Source organism: Struthio camelus, chromosome 6 (assembly GCF_040807025.1).
Source record: "Struthio camelus isolate bStrCam1 chromosome 6, bStrCam1.hap1, whole genome shotgun sequence".
In the NCBI taxonomy this organism is placed as follows: domain Eukaryota; kingdom Metazoa; phylum Chordata; class Aves; order Struthioniformes; family Struthionidae; genus Struthio; species Struthio camelus.
The window spans coordinates 11,989,854-12,015,067 of record NC_090947.1 but is presented as its reverse complement, the minus strand read 5'-3'; the positions used below and the strand labels follow the sequence as shown (position 1 = coordinate 12,015,067).

Genomic DNA, 25,214 nt, shown 5'->3' with positions numbered 1-25,214 from the left:
CTCAAATATCTTGCAATAATGGGTAAGTAGTATTATTATTACTGTACAGATATGGGAAGATGGAGGTACCAAATGGTTACATTAATGCCTTTAAGTCAGTATTGTAAGAGAGACCAACTTATTTCAGGAAGACATTTCTGAAAACAATAATTACAGAAGAACAGTATGGAGCCCCTTTATGGGCTTTATAATGTGTTTAGGGAAGGACTTCACTGACGTCTGAAACAAAATTATCAGATTAATTAACTAATCATGTATTTTATTAGACAGTAGTTTTTACTTGCATCTTGGATTTGATCAGACAATTGGAAAACGCAGGCTTTGATCTCAGAATGAACTGGTGGGATACAGTCAAATATATGTTGATGGTTTTCTTCCTACCCATTAAACATGCGCTGATTGAATGCATAATCCTTAATTCTTCTGCAAGGCGTCAGAATTATCCGGTGCCACTTGCATGTTTAGGAAATTCAAGTTACTGCACTCAAGCATTAAAAAAGACTAGCTGTTGACAGTACATGCAAAATGAACAGTAAAAGGGACCACTGTGATGTTTACAACACACTTTTATATAAAATAAAAAATAATCTGTTGGGTTTTGTTGTTTTTTTTTTTCCCCCAAGGTACTCACACAGCTCATTGTCTGTTCTTGAAAGCATATAAGCATCAGCGTTGTCTAACCAGTTTTTAGGTCTATTGCTTCAGTCATTTGAAAAATTACCTGTTAGGTACTACTGAAGATTGTCAAAGTGCATTATTTTACTTACCATTTTCATCTACTGCTAGGACACATGCTCCTTTGGCTAGCAACTCTTCAACCACCATCTTTAACCCATTTCGCGCAGCAATATGGAGAGGTCTACAAAGCAAAATATGGAGAGGTCTATAAAAGCTCCATTCAAGTTTAGTTTAAAACAGACCTTCTAGAAACAGGTAGGCAATGCTTAAAGCACGTCCAGCATCAGAAGGAGAATGTTTTCCTTCTTTTGATCATTACAATTATAAAACATATGTGCCTGTCCATTAAATCACGTGAATGTGTATTTTGATGTAGCCTCCACATAAATGACCTCATATTATTTTTCTACCAGGCCATACATAGGATTGGCATCCAAGGAGTCAGAATAAAGGGAAAAGGCAACATAAATTAGGTCCTTTCAAGGGCAAGCACTTGAAAAATTCTGAAATCTATATTTTTTGTTCTATGAAAAAATCCAAGACATGAATTTCAAATTCTAAATCCAGAATCTTCCGGTAAATCAATAGAACTTTAGAGAATCGGGCTATACTTACGTCTGCAATGCATTATTTTTTGCATTAATAAGGCTCTGTTCTTGTATCTTGTCAAGTATTAACAAGGCACATTTTTCATGACCCTGTATTTAAAAAAAAAAAAAAAAGTATTCATTTGCTAAGGAATTTAAAACTGAGACAAATGAAATGTTTTATATAAAAGTGAAATGTAGTAAGTTAATTTAAGATACAAAACATGCTTCTTAGTTTATAAGCATGTGTACTAGGTGAATTGTAAAAGCCTTAAAACTCCATTTACAAATTGCCTTTCCTAGGAGCCTTCTGCACGATTTAGGCATTTACCAATTACCTGTTTTTCAACCCTCCACTCATTATATAGAAATTCACCTTCTCAGCTTTCAAAGACTGGTGTTTCTTGTAAGAAAGCATTCAACTGATTACTTATTAGAACTAGTTAGCAACACAGAAAGAGAAGGTTTAATCTCAAGTAGTACTGTACTTCTTGAGCCTTTAAATGCTTTTTTTTCCTGTGTTATTAAACTACTACAAAGGCCCTTCAGTGTGAGAGCTCTGGAACAACAAAACTTTGGAAATAATACAGAGCTTTGGAAATAATACAGATTGGGGCCTCATTTCTGATACTGTTTCAGTACAGCAAGGTGCAGACGGCCAGCTCTGCAGCCCTGAAGTTGAAGGGCTGCCTGGAGGACCTTGAGAACTGAGTTAAACTCAGGTATCTAAGAATTTGGAGTAACACAGTCATAGCTGGAATCAAATCTGTGAATAGCAGGAAAATAAAAGGTTCCGGGAGAGGGAATTCCATGGACTTTCTTGTTGCAAAAACAGGAAACAGTAGCAACAACTGGATTTAACAGGAAGAAGTTAACAGGAAGAAAGGGTGGGAAAAGACACCAGCACCAAATCTAATCAATGTCACTGTTTTTACTACTAAGAGACCTTAAGGGCAAATTTGGGGTTGCTTCCACAGGAACTGGAGAATAAGAATAAAGAATACTTCTTCTTTTTTCCTACTGAACTTATGTTAAGCAACTTTACAGCAACTGTTTGGTAAAATCTGAAAGGATTTTCCATCATTTCTCTTAGTGTTGTATTTCAGAAGTCATAAGAGGCAGTATATTTCTCAATTTACTAAACCTTGCAGACAGACTTGAGAAAGAGCTCAGTATATATAGCGTTCACTCCCCTGCCACAAGTCTGACTATCGTTTATTCATTGCTGAAAATTTTTCTAGGAGCACACACAAGCAGAGACAGACTGTGAGGAATATATGAAGCATACAGAGGTGCCCAACTTACTTTACTGCTAGCCAAGTGCAAAGGTGTGTTCAAGTCCTTATCTTTTAATGTCAGGTCAGCCTTGGCGATGTTCACCAAAAAGTCTGAAGTACAGAAACAAAAATCATTGAATAAACCCAATGGGGCAGATTAACATGTAGAAACAAAGGAGAAAATATAGTCCTATTTCAATATATTTGTGCATACCCACTAATCAATTACACCTTTATGTGATGTAAGCTTCAGGAACATGAAGTGAAAATAATGAACGAGAACGGACTACCCTTGTGCAGTGAATCAGCAATCAAAGGCAGAGCTAATACCTCATTCATTTTACTCGGAATTGCCAAACACATGCTCATCTTCATTTATCTGTGAACTTCCCATCTGCAGACCAGCAGAGTCTGCCCGAATCACCTTATCCTGGGAACAACTGTGGATCATGCATTGAGAGTCTAAGTGGATATAAAGAATCTGGGAGTATGAATTTAGGGTGCAGTCTGTGCTGTCAAAGATAGAGAAAAGGGAGTACTGATAAGCAAATACAAGCCTAGCCTATATACCTCTACATTCGGTAGACTAGCCTGGAAAAAGCAGCCACTTAGAGCTGCCATTATAAATCCTATATTGCCGTTTCAAGAACAGGACTTCTTTTGACAGAAAAAAACAGGTTACACCTAATCTTTTCCTAACATGTCGTTTTACTGCCCCATAAAATGAAGAGAGTAAACAGAGAAAAAGGTTACTACTCCCAGCATGCTCTTTACAATGCACTCCTAAAGCAAATCGACTTGAGTTTGTTGATACCAATGTTCAAAGATTGCTTAGAAGGAATGACTGAGAAGAAGAAACTTTTAATGATGTGAAGGTAGCTTCTTATGGACGTACACGTTTTATTTCTCTACCTTAGTTTTCACAAGAAAAATGACTAACAACGAGGGACTAGCAACTGCAGTAGCGTTCATGCTTCCAGAGAAGTAAGATAAGGATGTACGTACCTACAGCACCTACGTGCCCGTTGTGAGCTGCCATCATGAGAGGCGTTTTCCCTGAATGATCGGCGGCGTTCACCTGTGCGCTGTGACTGAGGAGAAGCTGCAGGCACTCCACGTGGTCAGCAAAGGCTGCTGCATGGAGGGGAGTCCTGCCAGAGACAGCAACATCACCACATTACTGAGTGCACAAGAGGACTTCTACCCGCTTTGACGGTTATCCCTTTCTAGAAGGCTGTAGAACTCCAGAAGTTGTTCCTTGCCTCCCTATGGCATTTTGTGACTGAAGTATGGACAACAGCGATTAAGGACATTTAGTATCCAACCCAGCTGATGGTGTTACTTCAGCTTTTCCTTATCACTAAGGGTAAAGGATTTAATCTGTATTGCCAGTGGTCTTGAGCTCGTTGTAATTAAGAGGAAACAAGGAGTATTCAATTTTTAGAACTTCAACAACATTAATTAAATATGTATATACAGTGAGGAAATTATCAATGTGACAAATAACTTAAGGATTTGATGAAGAGATAGGCATCTCTCGCTGTATCAGTCTGAGTCACTTTATTTTGCTGCACAGACATTTTCAATTATTTGCCTCGTGAACATTGATGCTCTCAATGAAATGCTTTTTTATGTGTACACAGTATCACTCCATTTAGCAAAGGTAAATGTGTTTAAATGTTAAAGACGAAGTAAACAGGGTCAAGGAAATAGCCTGTAGCCATAGAGGCTTTAAACAAAAAAGAAATGCTCTTTCCTTTGACAGCAAAATTCCTACAAGTGAGCCACCGTTTAACTTCCTTGCAGTTTAAGCTGCAGTCTGAAGAGCTAGCAAGTCTTAGCTCAACAATATCAGATAAGGATTAGTCCCAGAGATTAGGAAACAATTATGAACACTAGATGGAGTCAAGAAGATGAAATGCAATTTAAGAAACTCTTACCTTCCTTTGTCATCTTTGCAATTGACAATGCTGGCATCTATGGCTCCAATAAGCAGTGATGCACAGTTTTCATGATCATTAATTCTGCAAAAGAAAAGGTATTTTTTAAAAAGCTAAAAAGTCCACATCTTTCCCCACTATCCCATATTAATTTAGATAATTTTCCATTAATATTTCTTACTGATTATTTCTAATTTGTCCTAACATACCTTTGCCTTAATGCTTTTCTGATCATTCACCATCTCTCCATTTAACCAAACTGCATCTCCTACTAAGAATTTGAGTCTCTACAGCCAAGTTGATCCTATAATTCACTGTGCACAAAGTCAAACGAGAGTGCAGCACAAACCTTCAGATTAAACCCTTAATACCTTAAAACCTTTTACAACAGTCTAAATGTCACACACACCTGAATCTGGAAAGCCAAGTCATACTTAACTACATATAAAAGGCTTTATTTTAGTGTTTAAGGTATCAAAGCCTACATCTCTTCCAACTCATACCATTAATACTTTTACATGAGGGAGGTACTCAACCGATACTCCCTCTGGTTATTAGTAATTTGTCTTATTATGAAAATGAGTAGTATTTGGTAACAGTGCAGGACATTAGTTAACAAACACACACCAAGCTGGTTTAGCAGCAGTTCTTTTGCATTTAACTTGCATGTGTTTTTAAACGGGTTTGCGAATTGCATGCTAGTTTGAAAAAAGACAAATACTGGATTTTTTTTTTTTTTTAAATAACCACTGGAAATTCAGATTTCATACACTGTGTTTCAGCCACAAAAGATTTTACTTTAAGCAGAGTAAAAACAGTGCTTTTCTAATGTTTTTATTTCTCTAATTTTTTATTAATGGTAATTCTAAGGTTTGATGCCCAGTAAATTACTGTTCTATTTTCTAACGGCACTGGACCGTAGAAGGGTTGATTGCACAATTATAAGCCCTATCATTATTGCTGGAAGATAACATTCGTTCTTCTAATAGAACAAAGAGTGCATAATTCAGTCATTCTGATTGTTGGCAGGAGGTAGGAAGGTTTATATTTGGTTCTACAGTGCTTAATTCTTTACTCTTCTGATGGTTTAGATGTTCTAATTAGCATGCCAGGTCCTACACACTGAAGTAATCTTCCATTACTTGGAAAATGCATTTGCATTCGTTATGTTGTGCAAAGTTAGGATGTTGTAACTGAATAAAGAATTTGTCTAAAGTACATGCATGGAAGCAGACGAATGATTCATAATAGCCACCTCTTTTTGTTGTTCATAAGTAATGCCAGAACTTTCTCAGAAGAAAAAGAGACCTTGCAGGGAAATCAGACTGGAGAAAAAACAACGGAGGACGTCCTGAACAAAATAGGGCCTGCACAGAATGCCACTCTAACACGGTATATAGATGGTTGTTTCAAAGTCCTTTTCTCATTTATGTTTTGTTCCCATTACTAAAAAAGGATAATCATGATTGGGACAAGTTTTTTCATTTTCAGCCACTGAAAAACAATTTCAGAAGGATCTCAAAAACTCAAACTTACGCAGACCAGACACCTAGGGCACCATAGCCCAGGTCATGGCATAAGAACTATGTAATTCTACCCCGTGTCAGGAAAAGACACAGGTTTGTAGTCGTAAGCGAGGGAAGAGATAAACTAGAAAGGGAGCAGAAATGCAGTTCTTTAATTACAAGTCAGTATTTCATCAAGTAGCTTAACTATATTAAATTTATGCAAAAATACCTTTTATTTTACTACTTTTTTCAGCAGAAGGATAAACACGATTTTATCATCAGGTTTAAAATTATTTGCTCAAACTATTATCTGAAATAAAAATAGCTTTCTTCTTCTTGTACTGCTAACTTTTCCAGACATACGCTAGCGCAACATATTTGCATTTGTTACTGGAAATTTCTACTTACACGGCACAGTGCAATGGAGAGAAGCTATTACCATAGAATTTGCGGAAAAATTTTTGTTCCAATAGTACCTCTATGCAGTTTTCATGACCTATAAGAGATCAGACATTTCATAGCATTTTGCACAAAGCAAGGAATTCATGTAATTCACAGTAGGCTTATATAAGTTAGAGTTTAACACTTGAAATTCAAAGTTAAACACAATGTATATGTAAGCTCTCATGTGATAAAATTCTAACAAATAGAAATTTTTTTTTTTTTATGGCAGCCAGAATAGATTCAGGCTAATACTGGCACTTAGTGAAAAACAGGAAAGGGAAAAAAAAGTCTCTTTTTTTCCCCCGTGAGCTTACGTATGTGGCTTCATACACCTCCAAAGATGGTCTTAAATAACGGTACTAAGAAGCTTTATCCTTATACTAAGCAGCAAGTTCAGATTATCCATTTCAGAATAACCCCTTCAGTTCAGACCATCTATGCGCAGATGGTCTCTTGCATCAACAGAATAAGGGGGGGGGAATTCCTGGCCCCGCAGAAATCAATGCGAATTTTATCACTGACTTCAGTAAAACCAGATGGGAGCAAATGAGCACAACGATTGCAATATTCCTCTAAGAAATGCAGAGCGATTGGTATGTATTGCTGGAATTTCCCTGGCTTCTGATGTGAAGGGTAAAAGTAGCCCAATGTGAACTACAGAGAGCAAGTAGATGGGAAATAATTTGATTCCTCCATTTCAAGCTTCTTGAAACATAGGCTACTTTGTTATCACATTTCCCTAAAACAGAGGCCACATTGGGACTTGGCAAAAATCCACATGGAGAGACTTACCATTGTAACAAGCCCAGTGCAATGGGGTATAACCTTGATTATCTTTCAAACTGCAGTCTTCCTCCGAAAGTGCCATCTGCAGTAACTCACTCAGCCAGGTGGCGTGACCCCGAGCTGCTGCAAAGTGCAGAGGTGTTCTGCCTCTGGAGTCTTTACACAAAATAGACACTTCTTTCTCTAACAGCATCTGAACACACTCTTCATGCCCAGTCATAATCTGGTAACAAATAAATAAGTAAAGAAGTTGACATAATACAGGTCCGTGCCCAGGAAACAGGGCATATGACTGATGCCTGCGAACATGAAACAGCCTAGCTGGGATTCAGAAAGCAAAGAGGAAAGCTCCCTTGCTCCCATAAGTATCTACGATAACCTGATGCACTGAAATACATGTGGTACAGTGTTTCAAAGGCACAGATTACTAGTCTGTGGAAGGGACTCTCCACTGAAGTAAGGCACAAAAGCTAGCAGGAGTTTGAGAAAGAGAAAACAGAGGAACAAATGGTTCTGAGATCCAGAAAACCTGCCTGAGTCCTCCTCTTTAAAACCATGCCCAAATGTGAGGGAAGAACTGGGAAAAACGGTACGAGAACATCAGAAATAGGAAAAGCTGTTTTAACAGCTGGCCAGCTGCTATCCGTGACCTCTGTATCATACACAGATTATCTTTGGTATCGTGGCCACGTTCATCTATTGGTATCAATACAGAACAGAAATTGTATGCCATAGCTTTCATTACAGACAGGTGTTGGACTCCTAAGTTGAACTGCTTCCTACAGCTACCAGAGAGTTCTGTATAAATACGGTATCTCTTGCAACAACTTCACACTGGCTAAGAAGCTGACTCCTAGAAAAGATGAGAACTAACCCTGAGTTTCACTGCCTCCAGATTAAAACATAAGGCTTATTTGAACCACCCCCCCCCCCAAGAAATATGAAAATAACTGCTTGACAGTTCCTTTAATTATTTTCAGAATTTATAATGTACTCAATTATAAGAATAAGAGCGCTACAGTAAAGTCTCCAGAGACGAGATAAACTAGGCTAATCAGTATTTGATCTAATTCATTAAATTGAATGTGAAATAAAGTCAAAAGCAGAGCGTTACTGAGAACAGATCTGTCCCAATTTTCACCTTGTTGATGGTGCTTGTTGATATTTACAATCATTTACACTATTCCCTGCATTCAGTATCCCTGTATTTATAAATGAAATGTAATGACAGTATAAGAAATAATTAAGGATCATAAAAATTAAGTCACCCCTCGATGTAAAGCTGTGCATCCCAGGAGATCAGCTGCATCTACAGATGCTTCTTTTTCAAGTAACAAGGAAACGGCATCAATGTGCCCATACGCCACGGCAAGCATTAGGGGGGTTCTGGAAAACAAAAGCAGTCACAGCTATAAAATGGCATACTACTTGCCTCTTAACTTACAGGAATAGAGACAGCAGGAAGCCCTGCGTTTCTCTCCATTCCTACGCGCAACCCTATTCCTTTCAGCATACTCTGCACTCATCTATATAAAACCCAAGCAAAGATGTTTCATATGAAATTATTCGTAAGAAGTTTAACAGCCAGCCACCAGGACTGAAATAGAAGCAAACTCATTTTAAAGTAGTTTACAGAGCAGCATCATTCAAGACAATCTGTTCTCTTAATAACATACAATTATTGTCACCTCCAGCAACGCATAAGCTTCCCGATACCCAAGTGTCCTGAATAAATGCCCCTGCTAGTTTGTTATCAGCTTGGTATAACTAAGACATTTGTTTTGAAAATGCTGTGTAATTGTTTAAAGGGCAGGAAGGGACATGAGGAAACTATATTAAAGCCAAATTTTGGAGTAACGTATCTTCCATTTTTTCCTGAAGGGGATCTAGTCTCCTTCTATTTTTAGATAAGACTAATGCAATTTAAAATACATGCACAGTGGGATATGTTGCAGGTATCCAAAGTGAGTTCAAACATTCATATTTTCACTTTAAAAAAATACTTTATATTTACACTTTACATATTCTTTAATGAGAAGTAACACTGTGGTAGGATCAGCTCAGATTTAGGTGTCACAATGAATGAATATTCTGTGCCACCTTGCAAGCCTAATACACTAAGTAAAACCTGACATATCAATTTTTTGGAAAGCAAAAAAAACTCTCTGCAGAAACATCCCAGGAGCTTGTTAGTTTTTACTGAATCTGGCCCTAAGCATCTAAGAAGAACTGTTTAAAGTTTGAGGCAGGAACTAAGATTAATGAATATTCCTTTACACATGGCTTAGATCAACTGAACATGCACTTTGTAGTCTCTGCCAAATTCTATAAGGAGAAATACAGGAAATACAGTACTTCAACTAAATGCTTTTTTGTGAGCAATCTGAGATGCTATTTGAGTCACAGAGCTGAAAGAAAAGCGTCACAACGAAAACTTACTGTCCTTTGGCATCTGTCACATCAGGATTGTCTGCCACTTCTAGCAACAACCGTAGACATGGTGTGTGACCATTGATGACTAGAAAGAAACACAACATTTTTAAGAAGCTGTCTTACACCAAAACAAATACTTACTTGTGTGACCAATGCGAAAACTTAATTTCAGATATTCTTCCAATTGAATGTTTATGGATAAGAAATTTCTTTGTAAACAAGGGAAATATTCCACAATATAAGAAATTATTGTTCCTACAATTTTCAATTAACTTGTACCAATGAACTTGTGAGCTTTTTTTTCTGGACCACAGTACTACAAGGATTATTTTTCTTATACAAAAATCACAAATGAGTAAAACAGAACTGAGATTCTCACTACTGAGAAGATTTCTACTAAACTAGATAACATTTCAAAATCCCTCAGAGTGGGAAGACCAAGTTTTCTTTAATCAGTTTTGGAAGTAACTGGGCAAGGCTCATTAAATTTGTCCTTCAGTGTTTTTACCCTTTGCTGCTGGAAAACAGCCCCGAGCTACGAGATTTTGCAGGGTCAGACACTGGAAACCCATTCGTGTTTCAGCTGCCTTACAGCCTTCAAATTTATACAACTCATGGGATGAACAGAACGGTATTTTCTTCTTTAAAAACAGTAATTTCGGTACTCAGTAGATACAGATTGTGTTTTTAGTACGAGAGTCGTGCATTCACGCTGCCTACACCCTGTGGGCTGAGGCAAAAACCGGGGTCGCAACCTATGTCACATCATTCTGGCAGATAAATGGGTACCCATCTTCACAACACTTAAATCACTCATCCAAAAATAACCTTGGTTGCACTACCCAGAAGAATAGAGGACATTTTTAGTTATTTACCACAAAGCAATACCCTATACATAACATGTAAGCAGTTCCGCAGGGCTGATGAGTCACTGGCTTCTGGAATAAATAACTGTTCTTTCCCCCAGCAGGAAGAAAAGAAATCATAACTGTTCACACCAGCATCTGAAAAGGATTTTGGTAAATAAATTTGAGAACAGATAATCCCAGAAACTCTTAGGAGTTGACCCAGCGATGGCTAAGCATTAGAGACCCTGCAGGGAACAGTAGTTTTGCCAGCAAAACTACAATGCTAGCAGTAGGGAAACATTTGCAATAGATTCCCCAAGCTAGACAGAGGAAAGACTGGGGGCAATAAAATTATACAGGGAACATATAATTTAGGCTAAGGAAATTCTCCGTATTATAGGTTCAAAAGGAAGTCTATTCCCTGAGGGTAACAGACAGAGAAAGCAAAAATACTTTATTAGGTGAATTATTTCTCCAGTAAAGTTACAAAAGCTTTTACTGAGCAGAGCTCTGCAGAATCCTGTAACCCAAAGCAGCCGCTCACGTCTCTGCGAGCGTCGCGTTCAGCGGCCCTGCCTGAGTAACTGGGAGGAACGAAGGCAAGTGCGTTCATGGGGATGGGCACACACGTTTCCTCTTGCTTCTCTCCAGGGCACGGTGCCTATATGCGTGTATTCCCTTTTGCGTGTGCATAGCCATCCTGTCACTCAGGGCATTAATTCAGCAAGAATTCTGCTAGATTTTTCAAAATACTCCAATTCAGCTCTAACACTTGCATTGCAGATTGAAAAAAAAAAAAAAAAAAAGAAAAGAAGTCGAGTACTGCAGTGGCACCCCACAGTTTCCAATAGGTGGCATCAGTCCTTGCTAAAACACTCCTAAACAAAACGTATTGTTATGAAACAGCATAATAAAAATCATGAGATTGCAATGGGCTTTCTAGAACAGTTGGAAGCAGAACCTTTACGTCCCAGCCAGTCTCCATAAAACGCTCCATAGCCTGACTGCAACGTTCCAAATGGACATGTTCTCCTGAATTAGTTATAAATGTTTTGGGGCAAAAAACCCCAAAAACCAAGGCAACATCTTCTACGATGGAGAGGTGCAATTTTCCTTCACACTCACCTATCCCACTGTAAAACAGAGGGAACAGAAAGCTCTTCCGTTTTACCGCAGGATAACCTGGGTTAGGTTTCCACAGCTCCCGGAGTGGTGATCCTGCCAGTCTACCCTGCGGTAACACGCTGCAGATGCTTTTCCAGTGCCAGGTTATACGTGCATTTATCTCACGTTGAAAATCCTCTAAATTCATGGCAATGGAAACAACTTTTTCCTTTAGGGGGAGTTCAAATGTTCGAACTGCCTGTCCAACATTTTCCTTTCTGTTTAATGTACATGTTCTCCATTTCTTTACTCTATCATGTCCTAGGGGTAGGGTTTTTTATTTCTTGTTGGTGTTCTTTTTTTAAATACGCATATTTTGTTTCATTGTAGTTTTAAAGAACATTTTGCTTGTACTCCTGCAAGATTTTTTTTTAATCTGAGAAGCCAAAAGGTAGAAAAAGAACATAATAAGAATTTGTATGGAAGTAAGAAATATGACTACCAAAAATAACGCTTTCTGTTCAGCAAATCTACTCCCAGATCATATTTTGAGCCAGAACTGCTAACAAAAATATGGCTTTTTTACTATTTACTTTTCTCAGTACTGCAGAATCCTTGCAGTGCAGCTGTGACAATACGAAACATGTCACTCTAGCCAATTCTTTTAAATAAATGCAAAGCCATTGCCACCAGTGATGAGGTACCAGACAAAGTCAACACCTTGTCCATCAGACCCCAAGTTGCATTTGAAGTGGCTATAGAAAAGCTCTTGATCAACACAATCGCAGTTTTGATTTAAATTGACTAAACCAATACTTCTAACAGGGCAAGGATCAGCTGGATTTCAAATTACGTGTTTTCATCAAAAACAACTAGAAACCTCACTGAATTCTGGTCTCAAATTGCCGATTTGTACTCTCAGACTGCACACCCTGTACATTACTACTCACAATGAATTAATGATGTATTCCGTTCGGATGCAAAATTTAAGCAGTCAGAAAGCATTTTTCAGTATGCTGTTAAGATCTACTGCACAGGTTTTCTTTAGTACTGCACACAGAATTCATACAGTGTATTTGGCCTTGTGCTTCCAGGTTGCACGTATATGATCACGCTTAAGAACGTGATACCTTTAGAGAGTGTGCATTTTATTCTAAGTAAGAAGAGATGCACAGGAAGACAAATCTGACCCTGGAAATAAATGTTGTCAAATAAAGTACTGACTTTACTTCCCGCTAGAGGTCACTGCTATGCTGCACTGAGTCCCTTGAACAGCCAAAGGAGCAGGAAGTTGAAACACTGTTTTCTTTGTCACCTCCCTATATTTATCAGACAGGTACCTACTGAATAATAACCTTTAAATAAATGGAAAATTCGACATTTTCCAGTTAATCATGGAACATGCAGAATTCAGCACATGAGGAATGCAACAGACTCCCAACCACAGCAAATTCATAAGCTAGCTCAGGAAGAGGATAATGCCTGAAAGGGGGTGAATTTCTGTAGTGCTGCCACTGCGAAAGGTCAAAGGTTTTGAACACGGACAATTTGATCACCAGTGAAAGCCTACCTTCGTTTCCAGCCTTTCTTCGTTAGGAGAACCACTGAGGCAAACGTTCACTCTTCCCCTGATCTTTTGGCCCAGGAACCACGAAGAGGAGGTAGGGGAATCACCACACATCATAATGAGGAGGTGGTAATAGAGAGGTAAGGTAAAGTAGAGGCAAGCAAGTAAGGGCAGAGCGATAGTGGTGTGGAAAAACAGGGGATTCTGTGCGAGAGAGGACTGAACTGTGCAGACAGAGAGAAGACCAAGGAACTGAGAGGTGAGAGTTAACTCCACAACCTCAGCAAGCAAGCTGTCCCCAATACATGTCAAAATCTCCTTCCTCTGTTTAGAAGAACTATGTTGACTAGCGTTGGTAGGTAGGTTAAGACAACTGCTATCTCCTTCTGTGTTGTAGGCTTTATACTGCAAGAACAAATAAGCATACGCTCACCAGAAGCGTGGAGGGGAGTCCTTTTGGTGACGTTGTCTTTTACAGTGACAGAAGCACCCTGGCTGATGAGAGCTTCCACACACTCCGCGTGTCCTTTATATGCGGCCAGGTCCAAAGCAGTGCGTCCCTTCTCATCCTTAATGTCCAGATCTACCAGTGACTGGAGAAGAACTTCCAAGGCTTGGTGATGACCATTATAGGCCTAGAAATATGAAATGAATCATGTAAGGAACAAAGCAAAGCAGATCATAAGAGTCACAATTTTTGTTTTTCAAAGACTGTCACAAAAATGCAATCTGCCATTGACACTGTCTCTGAAACATCGTAGAAATGACAGGTTTTTTGATGCCTTATGACTCTGTCCAATACTCCCAAGGTTACATGGACTTTATCCACATTACACTGTGGATGATACAAGTAGCCAAGACAGCCCAAAACTCTTAAGAGTTATCGACAGAAATTACAGTCTTTGACTTGCTCTGATCTTCTAATACAAGCCGGGGGAGAAACTGCAGACAATAATTCATCAGCTCAGCACAGGCAAACGAACAAATAATTTTTCACATTCTATTGCATCTTTCAGGAAAACGGTTGCTTCAAAAAACTAGACACACTGATGGTCAGAAGTCACGTGGATTAGCACTTAACTGGGTGCTAAATTCAACTCGTCTAACTGTTTTGGTTAGCTAGCAATTTAGTATGGCATACTACAGGTCTCCAGCTGAATGAAAGCAATTCTCAAGACAGATTTTTGTGCACATCTTTGTGATCACAAACTTTAACTGTTGTTTACAGCTGATGCTTTCATAAGCATATCCCAGCCAGCCGAATCATTTGGTAGAACAATTACAGCAGACAAGTAAATACACCTCCAGGCCTACACCCATGTTTGGACCCCCTGCACAAATCAGGCTGACTGCAGAAACCTAATGGACAGCCACAGAAACGGGATGCAGTTCATTCAGCTTTGTGGAGACTGTCCTCCTCTTCTTAACCTCAGACTTAGAGAACATGCTTTCGATTTATGCACACATGTACAATTACTACTATCAGAGTTGAAGCAATTTGAAAATAGCAAAGAAATACATATCCATATCAGCCATGTAACAGTTTTGTGTCTTGGTATAGGTTGCTGGCTTTCTGGACCCATGTGTGGACCCGTTTGTGTGGATGCTTTCGCATGGACACCGCTAGAACTGGGGAGCATGGCTACAGGCAGGGAGGTTTTGAAACAAATGTCAAGAGATATTTATGGGTGTTTGCAGTTAAGTGTGAGAAATAATGATGTTTTACGTAGACTTAATTTTTTTTTTTTTTAAACTCTGGTTTTGGGGTATCTCAGGTGAATGAAGTACTGTTACCAGCAGGAAAATGTAACAGGGAGAGCCACTGGCAGTGTACTTAACAAGGATTTTGTCCAATGGGGACCAGAGAGGAAATGAGTTTGCTGTCTAGCTGGCTGCCGGTCAAATCCCTTCCCAGCAAAGGGATTTGCACAGGTGATAGAGTAGGTTGTAACTCCCATTTGAGCCTGGGAGAGATGCTCTTTTCAGCAGTCTCTGAATCACAGAGAAAAAGATGGAGAGAAGAGTTCAGTGACAAATTCAGTCCTTTAACCCAACTAGTTTGGCTCTGTTCCCTCAGATTGTGTGTGGAAAATTCAAAAGCCAGGTCACAGCTGTTTCGACTGACTGGGCAGCAGAGATCTGATCACTTTTGATCACTCAAGAACCTGCCTCTCTTTTCCAGGAAGGAAGTTCCTTTCCTTTCGAGAGGAGGCAGCTAACGGTGAGGTTGAATATTCAGTGAAGGGCTATTCTGTGAAAGGAATTTGCCACTTAATTTCACTTTGGTGTCCAGGTCTTCCTCTTAACCAAGTGGTGCTACAGTCAGTAAGAGCCAGCGACTTCAACAAAACTTAATTAACAGTTACAGTCCCAAACCAGTTTTTTGTTACATCGAGGCCTACCCTCCTTCCTCGCTGTTTCAGAACAGGTCTGTGATTAGATCTACTTCAAAGACAGAGATTAAGGAATTATTCTAGGAGATAACGATCAAACACCATACATGTCTCATACTTACAGCTAAATGCAAAGGACTTTTCGTAGCTGCAGAATCGGATTCCTCAAACATATTGTTGGTTTTTTCCAGAAGCTGAAAATGAAAAAAAAAAGACAGTCTTAAAGCACCTTTGCAAAGCACAAATTCTAATGTTGTGATAACGTAAGTTAAACAAAATGGTCAACTTACAGCGTACTTCACGTTGGTGGGAAGGAGAGAGAGAGTAGAGTTTGTCACTCTACAATTATATTTTATCAAATTAAGTATTAAAAATAGCAAATAATTTTGAATAGTAAACAATACTCTAATTCTAAGCATAAAATTAAAATGCTTGGACACAAATTAATAAAAGCAGCTTTCAGGATCTTGTGCATGGAATGCTCTATGGTACATGAAATAGAGCCTATTTTTCATAATGACCTCTGGGTAAAAGAGATTGTAGACTGAAAGTCAATCTGGTTCCTACTGAAAACAGTCAAGATCTCCATGACTTCAGAAGTAAGGAGTCCTTATCTGCTCCTCAATTTCGTTTGAATATACAAAGATTAAACATTTTCTGGGCTTTGTTTTTGTTTTTTTATAAGCCATAATACGATCCACTCATACAATATCATTCACTCATATGATGAATAATAAAATTGGAAAGCCATAGGTTAGCATAGGTTAGCAGATTTCAACAATCTTATCTACTAAGCTTCCTGGAAACAATCTCTTGAACTAGCTGAATTCCTGTTCAAGCTTGACTTTTGCTTGGACTGTGACAGGTAAGTTCTGACGGACTATAAGTCAGCAGGCAAAGATATAGTTTCTCAGATACCTGCAGTGAATATTGAAGGATACTGAGGAATAAATACTTCATAACCTTTCCTGTAAAATATTTTCAAGTTTTTTCCACAGAGTAAAGGCATAACACTTGTTTAAAAGCTTGTCACGAACATCCTTATCCTGATAATTAGTCCTGCTGAAATCACAGGGACTGCTTGGGTGAGGAAAGAAATACTCAGAAAAAAGAAGGGTTTGTGGAGTAGAGCACTCTGCTAAATTCACGTTAGAAAAAGTGCTGTTTCATGAATACACAGATATCGCGTGCACAAGCCACATCTGATACAGCGTTTCAGATCATTCTGACATGTAATTAGGACGGGGAATAATTATAACAGAGCTGTGAGTCATTCATAGTCGTCGTTATGAATTTATCAAAGTAGAACCTACTGCTATAATGACAGTCTTTCAAAACACAACACATCCTTGAACGCTTACAATCATGAAACGGCTAACACGTTTAATAAAATGTATCATGTTTTTATATTATCCTTTTCATTTCAAAGGATACCAAAGCATTTTAAGGCTTAACAGATGGGGCAGTTCCATCCACTCAGCAGGAGGACACATAGATCTACTGAGACCAAAAACCCTCCATGGCAGCAAATGGACCCTGGCAACTTACCCAATTCAGGCTGCAAAGAAAATCTCTATACGGTATTGACAACAATACTGAAAATTCAACATTTGTGAGTAGCACCACTGGCGTGCGTGGCATTTGACTTAATAGCTACTCAAAGGGTTAGTCTCCAAAAACCTTTATGACTGGAAAATAGCACTGTACAAAACATTAATAATAGGAGATGGTAAAAGGAAAGAAAAGCACAATAAGTAACTACATCTGACTTGTAAGGCTGCTAAGGTGACGAGTCAGTTCTTCACAGTTTTTTGGTGTTTGTTTTAGGTTTTTTTTTGTTTTTTGTGTTTTTAAGAGAGTAAGGAGTTAACTGAAGGACTGAAAAAATGGAAAGGAAGAGTTTGTGACAATCTGGACAATTCGAGGGCACGACACCAGGGAGGAATCCCCGGAGAGAGGGGTGCGAGCTTACAGCCGGCACAGAAAGTGCCTGCCCACGCAGCACGAAGCTGCCATGCCCTAAACTCTGCTGTACGCCTCAGCTTTTACCGTAACAAACTAGTCTTTAATAGACCTTCATCAAGGATAAACTTATCCAAAATCAAGCCAGAATACCAGCTAGTGTTAACAGTGCATAAGGTGTCACAGATCTCTTACTAAACAAGGGCATTAATGTAAATCATATGGAAAAACTAGGAGATTAAGCAGTAATTTTGTATATTTGGGGAATAGTAAAATGTCAGGACTGGGAAAGAAATGTGTGCTAACGCAAATACCACTCAAATAAGCAGCTGTGCATATATTAGCAGGTAATACGACCGTTAATTCATCTCTGCAACTAAGGGACAAAAATCAAGTCCCACACCAAGTGTTCAGCATGTTTGGGGCAGGTTTAGGAAACGCGTCTGGTCTTACCATGTGGGGCCATCTCTAATTTAGAATATTGTTGTTCTCTTTAAAGTATTATTTAGTATCGTTAAAATATCCTCATTTAATGAAAATGAAACAACCAGTGTTTGATGGCATCTAGGATTATTGTTAAACCATCTGTTGGATGAACCCATCATCTTCAGAGACATTTCCCAACAAAAAAGCAACATATAACATAAACCGGGTGATGCAACAGCCAACTGCGAATACATGCACGTGAATTTTAAGTTACCCAAAGCATGTTTTGAGCAGATGATTATTTTAATTCTCATTTTCTCTAGTGAGTAAACAAACTAAAAACACCCCGCCAAACAAACCCAAGCACTAAGCCTGTTCCCCTGGCAGTCTAACGCTGGCCCGTCCTACTCCAAAGCTATACGGCTAGCACCGAAGCCAAGTTTAATTGCTTTTAATTACATCATTTGTTGACATTTCAAGATCAAAATCTTAACAGAGAAATAGTTCTCTTAACCTGTCAGAAGGCTCCGAAAATCTTCTGGAAAAAGGCAGGTAATTGCTTTTTGAGCAGATCAAAAAAATATATTGAAAATAGACAGAATTAAGGCTCTAGAGGAACAAATTGTGGGATTGGAAAGCCTCTCACAAAAGGTATCTCAGTGGCTTAGAGTTAAAGCTGCTTAGACTGAGGCAGACGAGGCTTAATGAGCTTATTACTCACAACGCTGAATGGCTCTGTCAAAGTCGAGTATAAACAGGAATTTGATGGTAAACCTGGTAGCTCCCAGATACACAGCCAGGCAGTGCAAGAAGAGGAATTATAAAGTAGAACAAGCTCAGGAAGGTTAAAAATATGGCATTAAAATTCTTCTCGTATGTCTTTTCAAGTACAGCTCTTTATAACAATGAAAACTAAGTTATCAGATAAAACTCAACGAGACAAAAAGGTACCAGGTCCAAGTTACCAGGCAAGTTCTCCAGAGTTTCATTAGTGTTTCCTGTGGTTCTAAAAATGCATTCAGAGTAAATTTACATGTACTTGTTATAAGAACACATAAAAAAGGGGTGCCCTTGGGGCTCTAACTCCGTAAAGCTTCCATCTCAGAGTACGCTTGTGAGAAGCTGCCCATAGTTACATCTGTCTCTAAAAGAGGGTGAATGTATTGCTCAAAACCACTTGTCCTGACAGTCACGGGAGCTTAAATCCACAGACCCCGGTGAACACCCGTTCTCTCCCTTTTGTGGTGCCTTACCTGCCTACCAGAAGTTGGCCAACGCGTTTCACTCAAGACAGACAGACAACCGTGAGTTACCAAGAGTTTGTGGTTACCGCTGGCTGACTGCAGCAAGTCGCAATATATCTCATTTCTAATTTGTTGTGCCATTAAGATTGCATCTTTTTGCTCGTTACGTTTCTAGACGTTGATCGTCTGCAGATTTTAGGCGGACACCAACACTGTCAGGCTCGTGCAGGGAGAGAGTGAGTGAAAGTGGTGGGCACCGGACTCGCTTGTTGAGCTATAACCTGGAAAAAGGCAAGGATCCCCCTACTCTAACCGAAAAAAACAACAAGGTTGTGCTTTTTTTCCTCCGTTTTTCTGACTCAGATGTGCCTTTTAATGACTCTGGTTATTTTATATGATCGTCCTTATAGACTATAACATGCTCTAAAATTCAGCTCTAGTTAAAAATTACAGCTTCACAGAGCACCTCTGTAACTTAAATTACCATTAGGCAGAAAAGCAGATAATAATTTCACTATGCATAAAGGGTTTAAACTACTCTTCTAAAGGGAAGATGCTAGAAGCAGCTTCGAACTAGAGATACTGTAATAACGAGTGCTATCTCAAATCCTAAAATAGAACAAAACACATGATTCTGTACCAGACATCATGCCCTTACAACTTCAGAAACACCAATTTACGCGTACTACTGTTAGTTATGTCAAAGGTTTGATCTAACTAACTACCATTGAGGGTAACGTGATTTTTTTTTTTCATTGAGGGTTTTACTATTTTAGTGAGTAAAGCAACTTCTGAGTTCCAATATGGATACTTCTAGCATCATTAATTACTTTAATTAATTAAAGTAACTGTTAATTACTGTTGCTGTCAATCTTCTTAAGTTTGTCGCAATAAATACTAACCATAAAGTGGCAAAACATTATATTAAAGGGGTATAACCTATCACTGGCCTTCACTCTGAAATGGTATTAAGCAAATAGCCTACGGAAATTTTCATACATGTGAAGAGCTAATCAAAAGGCTATTTAAAAAAAAAATAGTTGAACATTGTTCTTTTGCAATAATTATACGGCAATCTAGCTTATTATTCATAAGGTCATTCAGAAGTGGCAATTATTGACAATCTTTAGTGCCACTTTCAGCACTGAACAAAAATATATTATCTAGGACGTCATCCTGAATGTCATCTTTCCTGATCAATTGCAAAAGATAATTATTGCTACTCTGGGAAAAGATACCAGTAGCAGCTTCGTTTAAAAAAGGTTTTTCCAGTAAGGAGCAAGCACAAAATTCAAGACTCTCATCAGCTGTTTCAGACAACAGAGTGATAAAATTAACCTCTGTACTACTTCTATATAAAGGAAGGACGTTTATAGTCTCAGAATTATTGACTGAATAACTCAAAGTGTTAAAAATTATATAAGGGATAAGTAATCCTATAAGCTCAGTCCATATCTGTAAATACAAATAGTTAAACTAGTTTAACCCGATTAAATCAGAACTGATGCATCTCCTAAAACCAGCCTGATACGTTTTCTTGAAATCAGGCTTTAAAATCAGTTTAACCAGCGTTTACAGCAACTTAGCTCGTGTCAGTAAATTATGGGTGAAGTTAAAATAACATAAGGCAGTACAATTAAGTTTTGCGAAAGCTTGAAGTAGACTGATTTTGAAGTCATTCCACGCAACTCTTCTAGTACAAAGCTTAAATACCCACTACCCCACCAGAACAACCACTGCCAGGCACACAGGACACTTACCTGGGATATAAGGGAAAAACGCTCAGGTCCTTGAACATACCTGAACCTCAAGCAGACCCCCAGGCTGTTAGCTGTTCTAACATGAGATGCTGATCTTCCATGAGACACCGTCTCCTGTTGGGGCTCTTCCACTTTATACAAAACTATTTCTTATTAAGCCATATGAGTGCCATAACCGATAGGTTAATGCAGGAGAGTCTCACCTCAGTGAGTATTCATACAAAGCAGAACAGCTCCCAGCAAGAGATCCTGTCTAGTACCAGCCAACATGAAACACGTGTCATTTGCCAAGAAGTAAAAGTTCAATTTCTTTGTCAATCGCAAAGAGCAGAGATTTGAGGCTGGATCTTTTGCATTCCCACCATGTAGCGCATGCTTCTTGCTGACCAGAAATTCTGCCTCAGAGCTTCTATGAAGCCCTAACGCGCTGGTCTGAGCGAAGGATTTGCAAGAACTCAGACGTTTCTGTAAGGTTTACAGGAAGGCTTTTGTTTAGACAAATCATTATCCACAAAAAACTCCCTCTTTAGTGGGAAAATTTCAGCTGAAATACAGTGACAGTCAGCTTTAAAAATGTGTACTTCAAACGCGGTTTTGCTACTCTCCTCTCATTTGTCTCTACTGTGAGAAAACACAAGCGCTCTTTAGATTCGGACCCGCTTGAAAATGTGTAGTTTATATTTCTTCTCTGAACCACTTTGAAATTGGCCATGTTCTTCCAGCAAACAGACAAGGCTGGTTCTGTTTCACATTACCCAACGCAAAGTTACTTTAATATCCAGGAAAGCATCATGCCAGTGAGGTACGTGCACTCGACCCCACAGCTCCTCAGACGGCCCGAGGAAAAAGAACAGGATTTCTAGCAAAGCTCGAGCGTCTACAGGCAACAGCAATCTGGAAAGCTGATTTAAACGAAAGCGGCACACGTGCAGTTGCTTGAAGTACATGGCATGCTGGCTAAGAGCCATGATTCTTCTTGTCCGGGCCTTATCAGAGGGAATGCAAAGAATTGCAAAATAGTAAGCTTAAATAAAAACCAAAATACACAACATGCAATGGTTTTTCATTTACTTACTATATCCAGTGGAGTTTTGCTTCCCATCTAATTAAAAATATCATTTAGTATAATTAAAGACATAAATATTAAGGTATGATGGCAACCTGCAAGAGTTTTTTTTTGTTCTTTGCTGTAGAATAAACTGCATTGCAAGCACTTCGTGAACAGAATCACGAATCAAGACCCGATCCTGCGCCCATCTCCACACTGTCCACCCCCAGATGAAATACTCCTGAAGCAACAAGACTACAGCTCACTGTCAGGCAGCCCCTGTGAACATACACCAGCGACACTACTTCACGGGGGAGGAGGGGAAAAACCGAAATAATTTCCAACAAGGACGTTTAAGACCAACCTATTTGATACAGAATATTTTCCTATGCCAGAAAAAGACTATCAACTACAATTGAACTTATAGCAATACAGGGACTGACAAGATACTCTATACTTCTATTACAATGACAAAACTCCCGAATACCTCTGACCATAAAAGTTCCTGTAAGGACTTTGCTAGAACCCAACAGGGATGACTTTGCCTCTCCAAGGGCTATGTTGACAAAAATAATTATTTTCCCAATGTGCTTCTCTCTGTATCTTAAGGAAATGGCAAAATAACAGTGCTCTGGACTTTACAGTCTTCCACAATTTCTGTGTCCTGTTCATACTGGACAGCTTGTTTATGTTTATTTTCTTAACACTACAGCTAGTTGCTGCCATTGGGAAATTGTCAGTGCTGCTCTGCAACAAATAGCAAGGCATTCATTTAATTTAAGGTGCAAGTATGAAGAACAAAGAGGTAAATGGGAGAGGGAGCGACGTTCCCAGCAACACGGGCTGTCAGCAGGAGATGTGCTGGTCAAGGCCTCCGAAACCAGCAGCAGGACAAACGGGTCAGGCACCACTCCGGACGCAGAGACACGCGGGCAGGAAGACATCGCTGCCATAGGAAAGGGGTGTTTTGAGAGCCTCATCGCACCAAATAAATGCTGCTGCTTCTAATTCTCATGTGAACGGGTTTGAATTATTGGTGCAGTTCTGGATAATAAGTAATCAGGTTTCTGGGAAGAGCCTGTTTTAATCTTACTTCTGCAATTCACTGCTGTCTCCAACGTTATTCCTGGGAACAGACATGGAGATCCTCCCTTTTAAAATACCTTGAAATAACAAGACAAGTGGAGATGAAGGAAACTTCTTCTTAAGATGCACTTTTTGTCTCTAGTACGTAATTTCGATAGAGTCACATTCATCCCTCACACAATACCAGTTCCCAAAGTGATACTGCATGCAGGATGAATCTGGCTCCCAGATTTGATCTATGGAGCACCCAAGTAATGCACCATCCCAAGCGCGTTACCTTCACTAGAAGACAAAATAAACAAACTGATCTATATGGTGATCAGAAGGAAAGCCCAAATACTGAGCAACCAATCACTGTGGTAAATTAACTTGTACGAACAGTTATTTAGGCTATATTTTGATTCTAACCTGTAAATTTTGTATAAAGTAAGTCATAGTACAATTTTGTCTCCCTAGCACTGCCAGGTAAAGATTAAAAACCTAGATCTTCCTTTATTATACAGTCGGCCCCATTAGTCCCAAATCTCCCATGATGGGAAGTTACTCCACGCCATCAGGGAACAGTCATGGATTTACATGGAAAGTCACTAACGCTGCAGTCTGCCACGAGCTGCGACCATGGCAGCCTAGCTGACCCTATTAAAAGGCTGGAGATTTTAAGGCTAGGCTCTGCTGTGCATAATTGAGCTACCTGCCTTGTAGCAGCATTTTTGGTATTTTGCTAGGCAGTCCTGAGAAGCAAGCACTTAGCTCTTACCTAGGGAACAGAGAGGGGCCCTTTAGAAGGCCACCAGGGGAGCTTCTCTCCTTAACGTGGGTCTTCAAAGGCATCTCCCTCTCTCCAGTGACTATGTAGGGTAAAAGTAGGAGCTGCAGAAGTGTCCAGCTTCTCTGTTGCAAGTCAAATGCCCAAGGTATGTCAACAGGGTCCTACTCCTGTGTGGGAACACTTTTAGAGGCTGAGAAGATGGATACTTACTCTTTTGATTTACCGGCAGCTTGGGGAAGTTAGGGAGACTGAAACTAATCAGCTTTTTCTTAAGAATTTTCCCTGCAGCTAGTAAAGCCATTCAGAAAGGTCACGGGTCACAAACGGCTGATTTTCTTGGCCGCAAGGTATAAACACAGGTTTAAACATAACGCCGTGCTTCATCTGCCTCTAAACACAAACCGCTCCGCAGGCTTCAAATTACTGATCTACACACACTGCGGGAGTCTTTACCCAACAAATAAAATTAGATTGCCTTTTAAGCCTACAAATACCAATAAGCTAGTGACGGTTCCTTTTTGAAAGCCTGCCCATGTAGGCAAACATCTTCCCTTGCATAAATACCACTGATGACACCCGCAGAGTCCCAGCCCACACAGCTGTTTCCTGAGCTACACGATCTAACGCAATGCCATATGCCCCGATCTAACGCTCTTCTCGTTGGATTCAGCAGGTTAGAAAGAGTCAGATGCTCTTCATACATTTGTGTCTAAATGCCACACACACACACACACACACACACACACAAGTATTTAAGGCAGCAGCAGAAGTCCTTACCTCCTTCCCAAACTAAAGCAAACCTTCCTCCTGAACGAGAACAGCCTCGTCACTGTCTGTCACAAAGTAGATGCTAGCGGCCTGCTCCGCCATCTGGGAAAAATAAAACTAAAAAACTAAAACCAGACAAAATCTGTCAGAGAGACAGAAAAAAACCCTCAGAGACCACAGGCAATACCGCTTCCCTAAGAGCCAGGGTGCCGGCAGGGTGCCGCAGCAAAGGCAAGCCCAGGGTCCTGCGTTTGCCCAGCGTTAGCAAGCCGTTCCGGCCTTCTAGACAATGCTTTTACAATCAAAGTCATCTAGTTTCCAAAACATAACATCAAAGCCAAAACGTACTGCTATAAACTAACAGCATATATAGGCACGTAGCTCCTACTGGTAGTTTAACCGGTGGAGGCATTTTGAACTCATGCTGACACCAACCTTAAGCAAGTAAAATCAATCTACCACTATTTGGGGGATCCTAGCACTGACAGAGAAAATAATAACAACCCTAACAAACCTTCCAACAATTAAGTTCCAAAATTATTTTCCTGTTGTGTTTTCTCTTTTGGTACCAGTAGAGTAAATGACT

General features: G+C 39.5%; 1 protein-coding gene across 9 annotated transcripts in view; it reads right to left on the bottom strand.

The window, feature by feature from the left end:
* ANKRD44 (ankyrin repeat domain 44) overlaps nt 1–25,214 on the bottom strand; it is a 142,530-nt gene that overhangs the window by 3,076 nt on the left and 114,240 nt on the right. For 7 of the 9 annotated variants that reach the window (XM_068948258.1, XM_068948251.1, XM_068948252.1 and 4 more), the window contains exons 17-27: nt 15,688–15,759; nt 13,606–13,807; nt 9,660–9,738; nt 8,489–8,606; nt 7,227–7,443; nt 6,399–6,486; nt 4,483–4,566; nt 3,548–3,693; nt 2,571–2,653; nt 1,294–1,376; nt 768–859 (exon numbers count right to left, since the gene is read on the bottom strand). In XM_068948258.1, coding sequence (XP_068804359.1) covers nt 768–859; nt 1,294–1,376; nt 2,571–2,653; nt 3,548–3,693; nt 4,483–4,566; nt 6,399–6,486; nt 7,227–7,443; nt 8,489–8,606; nt 9,660–9,738; nt 13,606–13,807; nt 15,688–15,759 — 1,264 coding nt within the window. Of the gene's footprint in view, nt 1–262; nt 453–767; nt 860–1,293; nt 1,377–2,570; nt 2,654–3,547; nt 3,694–4,482; nt 4,567–6,398; nt 6,487–7,226; nt 7,444–8,488; nt 8,607–9,659; nt 9,739–13,605; nt 13,808–15,687; nt 15,760–25,214 lie in introns of those variants that run through there. The other 2 variants (XM_068948256.1, XM_068948255.1) reach the window with 2 other exon arrangements.